Genomic DNA, 10,328 nt, shown 5'->3' with positions numbered 1-10,328 from the left:
TTAAAATTAATAATTTTTAAATATTTTTAAATTATTTTGATATATTAATATTAAAAATAAATTTTTAAACATAAAAAAAAAATTAATAAAAAATACTTTAAATCATAAATAGCATTGTGAATATCTTTGTTAGCCGCCGGCACATAATTTCGAACTTTTGTCGTTGTTAGGAGATGACATTTGCTGGTTTTTACACGTGACTAAAATTATGTTTTTATGCCTGCACAACTTGCACGTCAGTTGTACTTGGCACATGTTTCGCATGTGAACCATTTTTATTTTTTTTTACCATTAAATGAACATAATTTTGTATCATGATGGAAAATCGGTAAATATTACATTCCTTTTAAATCTTTAAATTTTTCTAATAACTGTTTTGCCTATTTTTTTTTTTCAAACCAGGTAGTTTTAAATTTATTTTATAAAAAGATATATATTAAATAATTATTTTAATCTAATAATTTAATTGTTAAGTGAGATATCAAATATAATTTATATTATTATGTAACATATCTCTATAAATAAAAGTTTATTAAACTTGCAACTTGTATAGATTTATGTTATCTTATACTTAATTTTTATCAAATAAATAAAAATAATGAGATTCAAACTCATGATCGCTTAATCATTAAAATTCCAATACTATATCAAATAACCAATTCAACCTAAAAGCTTAAATTCAAGTAATTTAGTAATAAATCTTATGTGATGGACATTTGGCTAATCACTTTGTTCTTATAATCTTTTCCAGTTTTTTTAAATATTGTGGTTGGTAACTTGATGTAGGAAATCAAGGTGGCTTATAACTTGATATGAGAAGCCACATACCTGCGAAATGTCAAGGTGGCTTATAGCTTTTAGATATTTAAATTGGTAACTTTATAAAATGAGAAAATTTAATGATGTTTTAGAGAAATAAATTTCAAAAATATATATGCTAAAAATATTGAGAATGAAGAGATTATAAACTTTAAACTTAGTAGATTCATATGGTATTTATAGTCCATAAATCTTGTCATTTTGTACATATGAGAGGTTGAAGAGCAATTATAACCCTAAACTAATATGGTATTTTAAGTATAGCATACTTAAAATAATACATATTGAATCAATATAAAATACTAAGAAACTCATATGAGGATCCTAGAAAATTACTAAAGGACTCGTATGGGACTGTGAAAAATTTTTCACGGAAGTGTTACGCTTAAACAAGTTTTTTAGGCATGATAGGAATGAAAAATAAACCTAGACGTGTTGTTTAGATCCATGATAGTTGGATTCGGGCTCAAGCCTATAAAGATACTGAACTGACACTCAACAACCTAGTTGGGCGTGTCTTGGTTGATATAGGCCTCGCGGTCATCTTAGCTAGTTCCTCTTGGATAGGTAGCATGCTTAGCATGAACCTAGATGATAAGTCGGTTACTTATGGTTACGAGAGAGGTTTTTTTTAACATTTTAAGAGATTTTTTATTCACATTAAATTTTGATTTATCAATATACTTTGGCACATAAACACCAACTAATATGATATATATATATATATATATATATTTGATGCCATGTAAACAAGTTTTGTTTTTCTAAAATAAAAATAAAATCTTAATCTCTAAACATCTTATAGTTCAGACTCTAATTACAAGAGGCCAGTTGCCAAATCATGTGTAATGTTTTGTAACGAAACTTTATGAAAAAGGGACAGTGCAAAATGATTTGTTTTTTATCTTTCCTGTGATGATACTGTAGACGAACTCTAACAACTAAGCACTCTAATCAACTTTTTGTAGTAAACAAAATAAATTATTTTTCTTTGGTTTTTTCGCAATACAATAAACAGATTAATTCTAAGAACAAGAAAATGCAGAAGTTGAGAGATAAGATATATATGGGAAGAATAATAATTGAGAAACCCATCAAATCTGATACTTTGCTCAATTTTTTTTGTCTTACTGTAGAAGATGAAATCCTATTTGGAATGTATTCTAGATAGGTCGAGTAAATTCTGTTTGGGAATGTATTTAAATAGAGATCGATTAAAATAAAAAAATTATTTAAAATTAATTTTTATATAGTTTTAGATTATTTTCATATGATATATTAAAAATAAAATTTTAAAAAATTAAAAAATATGTTATTTTAATATATTTTTTTAGTAAAAAACACAAATTTCAAACACAATATAGATTTCATTGTATACCAGAATGGGGAAGAAAAACTTAAAAAATATAATTTATATTATTCTTTAATATACCTTTTCAAATAAAAATTCTTTAAATTTATATTATATTTGTTTAATTTTTTTATCAAATAAATAAAAATGATAAGATATAAATTTATAATTGTTTAATTTTAAAGCTCTGATATTATATTAAAAAATTATTTTAACTCAATAACTTATCAATAACTTAATAATATGGAAGCTTTAAAATATAATTTATATTATTTTTAAAGTTTTTACTATCCTTGCACGCATAAAGTAACTATGACCAATCTCATCCAATGAATTCAACCAGTTTTTATTATTATTAATAATATTTATTTAATTAAATTATATATATGGTAGTTACTGTTCAAACATTATAAAAATTTTCAAGTTAATTTAAATTTATAGTAAGTAAAGTAATATGTGAAAAACAAGATATAAAATTGTGAGAATCTGATCCAGATATTATTTGAAAAGGAGATTATTTTATGTATTATGTATAAACCGATTGTAGGTTACAGTAAACGGTGCTCATCATGAGATAGGAGTTCTTTTTTCATATAACAAAGAAAGCATTTAAATCTTTTTTCCTAGGGATCAATCCCTTAAGGGTTTTCAATTAATTAGTTTGTCGGTTTATGCCAAAATACTCACATTCCAGATCCATCTTAATCCGATATATATATATATATATATATATAAAACCCCATAATGTAGCCAGTCTCTTTCAACAGCTAAGGTGAAGCTCCGAAGAGGGTTTGGAGGGATCGGGCATCCTCCCCGTCCATCCTACCCATCTAGAAAATCATGATTCCATTTTGAAGGCCACTTTAAATGTTTTCACTTTATGAGAGTGTTGGGTTTTTTTTTTTAATGTATAACTTATTTAATATAGAAAAGCCACCACAGAAAGGTAAGTTTTTCATGTCTTTTCTTGGTATTTTTATCCCGTCAAAGAAGACAAACTATAATTTTATCCCAAACACACCTCTTCTTAAGAACTCTTGAAAACAATTTTAAGCATAATTATAAAAAGAAATTTACTAAAGACAAGCTTTGATACGAAGACAAGTATATATACCCCTTGAAAATTTCAAAATCAAATAATTAAAATAGTATTTTAGATTGTAGTAATGATTACTTTTTAAATTATTTTGAAATATATTATAATAATATATTTTTAAAATAAAAAATTATTTTTTATATTAGTACATTAAAATAATCTAAAATCATAAAAAGATTTAATTTAAAGTAAAAAAATAAAAACTTTCAAAAGCATTTTTAAACACACAAATAAAAATAAAAATAAAAACATTTTTTAGTCCATCATGTTCATGATTCATTTTGTCCTGAATAACTGCAATGAATAATCATCGCACCTAAAATAACATCATGCCCGTGTAAGAAGATGAGAATTGTAATGTTGTCCCATATCAGAATGATGCTGCTTTATTATTTCACGTTCATGGAAACATCGTCACCCCTATCAGCCTCGGGAGGGCCAGCTATTTCGTTAAAAATATATTAAAATAATTTTTTAATTTTTTTATTAATATATTAAAAAAAAATAAAAAATAAAAAATAATTTAAAATCTAAAAAAAACTTTAATTTTTTTTAAAAACACTGAAGCACTGTACCAAACAGTCCTTACATATAATTGCACCAATGATTCATGCGCCTTACACGTAAGTGCACCAATTGATCATGCTTATCCATCACCGTAAAATCAAGGTTGTTTTGTTAATAAATATTAATATTTAAAGGTGGCCATGACTCTTGACTTTACTTAGATGGTGTTTGATTAATTATTTTTTAAAATGTTTTTTATTTAGAAAAGTATTAAAATAATATATTTATATTTTATATTAAAAGGTTTATTTTTTATATTAACATCTTAAAATAATTCAAAACTATTTAAAAAATTAAATTAAATCTTAATAAAAAAATGAACTAAAACTCAATGTCAATACAATTACAAACGCGTCATTGTTAATAATGACACAAGGGGCATGCTCTTAGTCAGCAGACCACTAAACAATTTATAGTGCACCCACTCGGGAAAGCACCGTATGTCCAAAATTGAATTAGCTTTGGTGGTCTGAAATCTAACTCCACCATATTTTATTGTCTAAATTGTCTCTATCCATCCATCCGTTCAATTTTTATTTTTATTTTTATTTTATATTGTCTAAGGTGATGGCTGGATTGTTTTGAACATTTCAACGGACATTGACAAAAATGGGCATTTTACTAGCAAATACTAAGGAACTAAAACAGACTGGGAATTCTAAGAATAGGCAGAGACTGGATATTTCCCCTTCGCTACTCCCAATATAAAAAATTAGAAATTAGAAGATAGGAACGCTAAGAAAAATAAAGTAAAAAGACAAGACTAGAGATAGGAATCTCCCTATAAACTATGGTAAGAACTAAGAAATGCCCTTCCTACGATACATTCGATGTCTGCAACCTAAAAACAAACCGGACTAACTGAACCGGGTTTGACTCTGGTTCAGAAAAAACCTACATGTTACCGATAAACCTTCAAAAACTAGGAACCATCTGGTTCAACCTGGATTCAGGTCCGCCCATCTCCTTCTTCCTTCTCATCTCTAACACCTTTCGATGGCTATTCGAGTGAACTTCACTCGAAAAGGTAGGGCTGCAGGCTGGTCTATACTCCGGAAAAAGTCGACCGGATTTATAACGAACACCGCAAGCATTACATAGCGTTTTCGCACCAAGCGGCCCGGTTCGCCACTGTGGGGTCTTCTGAACCTGGCAATGACTGCACCGACGCTGGAATTGGGGCGACCCCGTTATCCCACTAGTTTGAACCGCCAGTCTTTTCTTTGGTTTTTTCATTGGCGGTTCACTCAACCACGATAACGAGTCAATTGTTTGAACCGTGTTGGCCGAAACAAGACATGGCATTGACGAGGCTGAGGAGGCTGAGGATGACGGTGTCTCGGTTTGGTTCGACCTACCCGACCAGGTGCGACCAGTGCGTCTGGACCGTTTGGTTCTTGCCTTGGAGGGAACCCGTGAAGGGAAAAAACCAGGAATTTTTGCTAGAGAGGGTTTGGGTTCTGGTTCGAACCGGTTCTTTGCATGGCTTTCTGGTTTTCCTTTACAGGCAGGAACCAAAAGAGAGACATCAGACAAAGAATCATCGACAAAGTGAGATACCCATTCAAGCTCTGCTATGTCATCGGTCTGTCAAAAGACAACATGGGTTTCATTAAGAACACAAAAAATATCAGAAGAAGGAACAATAATTGACAAAAATTCAATCATCTTCACGTACTGGTACAGCGAGTTCACTTGAGAGAAAGGAATCGGAGAAGCTGCTGGAGTTTGAGTGAAAATCATCATCAGCAACGTCTTGAGAGGAAACAGAAAGAGAGTCTTTCTCTTCCTCTTCTTCTTGTGCATAACCATCTTTGAATTCACCATTAGAGAAGTCCAAGAAACAATCAACAGAGAAATCTTGATCACTTGAAACAACAGCAGGTGTATTAAAAGCAAAGAAATCTTCAGAAATAGCTTGTTGGGTTGATTTTGTAGCTAGTTCGTTGCGTAAACTTGACTTCAAGGCTCTTGTCTCCATGCAGAACTCCATTTTCTATATTCAAAATTCAAGAACCAAAAAGACTTTAACCAAAATTCCCTAAATATATGACAAGTTTTTTGTTCATAGACTAATTGCTTGCTTATGTGCTGTAAATGGCTAAATTACCTGACAAAGATTAGGAGAAGTCTGGAACTGAAAGGATAGATGGTGTTAGTTGGGCACTGAAATGAAGGCTTCTTACTGGGCGAAACTGGTGCGGAGTTAATGGCTTATCTTTGTCTGCCTCTCTTAGATATCTCTCTCTTATTATTAGCAATTCTTTTTTTGAAAATTTAATGTTTGTACATAAAAGTTAACGGTGGCGAATTATTTTTGTGAGTGATATTTGGTCAATTTAGGAGATGACTATTCTTGGGTCTTTATAGGCTGGCCATGCGAATCCACAGTTACCGTAGAGATTGCTTACCTTTAGCCACCACGCCTTGGTCATACGAGCCCACCGAAGCCAGGAAAAAGAAAAAAAAATCAAAGAACTTTCGTAGCTGGTTTGGCCCCGATTCTTTGATTTTCTACCTGTGTCCAGCTGCCCTCATTCGCACTTTGGTTTATGCTGAGAAAGATTTCAGAAAGCAACTGTTTTCCAGTAGATTAAAGGCTGTGTTTAATTTTATTTAAAAAAATTATTTATGAGATCAATATATTAAAATAATTTTAAAATATTAAAAATCAATTTTTTAAAAAAACTTCAATTAAAACAACACTGCCGTAAACAGAACTTAATTTGAGTTGGCAATTTTATTATTTTCTTTTTTTGTGAAATCATGGTTTTCAAATCCTAAGGTACACCTCGGATAATCCTTAATTATTAAGAACATGAGAGATTCTATTTCTCTCGTGACAACTCCTCTGAAGATTTTACCATTAACAGAACTTGACGAAGATTATAGAGCAGAAAGTCCATGGAAGCATAAGAACACGGGGACTGATTGTATCTGAGTTGGGGTTACGGAGATTAAGTCAACCAATTAATATAATGATTTGGCTCGACAGATTATTATGTCTTCTCGATATATATCTATTTTTTACTCATATAAAATTAAATTTATAGGGGTACTCCTTGTCTCAAATAAAATGAAATATATCATAGTGAAATTTTGCATGTAGAAATATTAAAAACTAAATGATGAGTGATTTATCCTGCTATTGTCTATCAATAGATAATTTATGATATAATTATTTTTATAACACTTAACCTTCTTCGGAAATAGTTTTTTTGTAACAAGTATTTTTTTAAATGTTTAGTAGTATTATAAAAAATAAATTTGGAAAATAGTTTTTTTGTAACAAGTATTTTTTAAAATATTTAGTAGTATTGTGAAAAATAAATTAAAAAATATTTTTCAGTGTTTGACTATATAATAAAAAATAAGTTGAAAAATAAATTATTAATATTTTTTTCAAGTTTATTAAAATAATAAGAAACAAATCTTATAAATTAAAAATTTAAATGAGAATAAAATTAAAAAAATAATCTAATGTCATAAATTATTTCAAATAAAATAAATAACAATAAAAATAATGAATATCGAATCTAATAAATAAAAAAATTAAAAGATAATGCAATTAAATTTTTTTTTATAAATTATTTTAAATACAATAAATAACAATAAAAAAACGAGGACTAAATTGATAAATAAAAAAATCTTATTAGAAAAATAATAAGAGAAAAACAAATAAGAATCATAAAAATAAGAATCTTGATATAAAAATCAAATTAAATAAAATTCTAAGAGATAAAATTAAAAAATATTTAAAACAAAATATATAGAAATCAAAAAAATTAAAAACTAAATTTGATATAATTAATAAATAACATGATATTTTTAAATTTTTCAAAATTTTTAAATAATATTTTCCATCTAAAATAAAAGAGAACTTTTCTATAAACAAAGTTAATTTTTTTTAATTAAAAAATATTTTTTATTAATTAATTTTTTTAATAAGAAATAATTATAAAAAAAAAAAGAAATTTAAAAATCATTTTTAGAAAACAATTAACCTGATATTTTTAAATTTTTTAAAACTTTTAGATAATATTTTCCATCTAAAATAAAAAAGAAATATTTTACTATAAATCAAGTTAAATTTTTTTAATTAAAAAATATTTTTTTTTAATTAATTTTTTTAATAACAAACAATTATAAAAAAAATAATTTAAAAATCATTTTTAGAAAACAATTTCCGCGGGGCTCACTTCAAGAGAACTTCTTCATGTCAAGTTGTCTTTGATATTGTTAGAAGTATTTAATAAACAAAAACAAATAGCTGTATTATTATTTGTCGATGTCATGTAGGGTGCATGGTACGTGCGTGTTTGTCTCACAAATACAATTGCACGCGTGCAAATGTGACAACCCCAAATCTGGGTAACTAGATTCTCTCAATTGCATAAAAATATCCACACATTTTTTCGTACTTGTTCCCCGTTTTGAATATTAATTTTTTCCATTCACATGTATTTAGTTGAAATGAAAGATACATAAAATAAATGTTTTTAAAATAAATCTTTATATTTAAAAAAATATCTCAATTATCTTTTTTTTTTCTTAATCTTATATGCTGAAATAATAATTAAACGTATCTAAAAAAATTGACTGTTTTAAAATGTTTTTTTTTTTTAAATAAGCCATGGGAGCACATGGCGCCAAATACATTCAAAAATAAAGGGGGAAAACTGTAACGAATCATCTAAAAAGCCACTAAATCATTTTGGCCCTTCTGTCTGCACAAATTGTCCTTCCAGATTCAAATTATTTGTCAAATTAGCTTCCTTGGCCGCGTTAACCACGCCGCCATCTCTGGCTGATTTTTCATGTCCTCTTCTGCTTCAGCGGCCATTCGCATCTTTAACGCGTATAAATCTATCGGTCGCTATTGCTTGGAGGCTTGCATCTAACGGTCACGCTGCGAGAGCGAGTGGAGGGGGACTTCTTTAGTTTGAAGCGTGAAACGATAGTGCTCCACGATGTCAAGCAAAGTGCAAGCGCGTTGCCTTATGGTCTCTAAGCTGTCTGTTGGGACCCACATGCTTTTCTGATTTGTTTACACTTTACACGGTGCGGCTAATCAATGAAATTATTAAGTTTAACTTAACATATCGATTTCGCATAAGAGTATGATTGAAAATGTAATTATGATTATTTTTAAAAATATTTATTATTTAAAAATATATTAAAATATATTTTTAATTTTAAAAAATTATTTTTAATATTGATATATCAATATAAGTTAAAAATATATTAATTTAAAATATAAAAATAAAAATTTTAAAACCTTTTAAAAATATTTTTAAAATGTTAAAACTCCTTTTAAAAATATTTTTGAAATGTTAAAACAAACAAAACAACTTTCTATCCTACTAGAGTTTATAATTAAAAACCACTTTCTATCCTACTAGAGTTTATAATTAACTGATAAAAATTGCTTTTATGTGATTTACTTAACTTAATGTGTGGTTTATTTAACTTAATGATTTTAAAAATAACTTGTATATTTAATAAAAAGTGTAGTTTATGTTTTTTTAAAAAAATTAAAATAATATTTTTTATTATTGAAACGATAATTTATTGAATCGGATTTCACAGCTTAATATATTAAATTTATAATTCGAGTAATAAACTCTATTGGGTTTAAAAATATTATTTTTTAAATTTTTTACTTAATTATACAATAAAAAAAAAATACTTAAAAAATTGAATTTAAATTAAATATTAAGATGTTTGTTTGAGATTACAATAATTTTAGAAAATAAACTAAATAATTTATAAAGATAAATTCAAAATGAAACAAATAAGGATAAATTTTGTAAAAAAATTAACAAAAAAAGAAAGAAAAATAGATCACTTCTTCACTAATAATATGTTGCCCAAAGTATTTTAAATGTGTGAATTAATTTCAATTCAAATCTATTTAAGTGAGATTTTAAAATAAATATCTTATTATTATTTTTTTTTAAAAATAAGTTGATTTTTTCACATATTTTTTTTTTAAAAAATAACTTGTTCACAGATTTTAAATTGAAAAGCACAGATAATATGTCTCGGAATGAAAAAGACATGACCAGTTAGATAAAGAAGATACATTTGTTGACCGATGGATGTTGCACCATCATGATATGGGTTGCTGTTACTGTTATTCTTTCTCCATTAAATAATTGGGCCTGTTTTACCAATATTAATTATTATTATTATTATTATTATTATTGCCATTTCCTTTATCATTTTATATACAGTTTGAAATTGTATTCTAAATGATATTTTTTAAAAAATTAATTTTTATAATTTAATTTTTTTATATATTTTTAAATTATTTTGATACGTAGTTATCAAAAATATTTTTTAACAAATAAAAAAAATATTATTTTAATACATTAAAAAAAAACATTTTAAAAAAATTATTATTATACTCCCAAATTTTTTTTTAAAAAAATTATTATTATACTCCCAAACATCCCCTTCAACACAAAATAAACACGTCCCTTCTTAACTTAA

General features: G+C 26.8%; 1 protein-coding gene across 1 annotated transcript; it reads right to left on the bottom strand.

Moving 5' to 3' along the window:
- Positions 1-4,433: 4,433 nt before the first annotated feature.
- Positions 4,434-6,191, bottom strand: LOC105134472 (GATA transcription factor 5-like). Its single transcript, XM_011038891.1, has 3 exons — positions 5,944-6,191; positions 5,512-5,829; positions 4,434-5,420 (listed from the first exon to the last, which is right to left on the bottom strand). Exons 2-3 carry the CDS (start codon positions 5,824-5,826, stop codon positions 4,749-4,751), a joined length of 987 nt encoding a protein of 328 aa, XP_011037193.1. The 5' UTR covers positions 5,827-5,829; positions 5,944-6,191; the 3' UTR covers positions 4,434-4,748.
- Between the last annotated feature and the right edge of the window lie 4,137 nt (positions 6,192-10,328).

Source organism: Populus euphratica, unplaced genomic scaffold (assembly GCF_000495115.2).
Source record: "Populus euphratica unplaced genomic scaffold, PopEup_1.0 scaffold104.1, whole genome shotgun sequence".
Taxonomy (NCBI): Eukaryota; Viridiplantae; Streptophyta; class Magnoliopsida; order Malpighiales; family Salicaceae; genus Populus; species Populus euphratica.
Note: the sequence above shows the minus strand (reverse complement) of the source record. Positions and strands in the feature narration are given on the sequence as shown.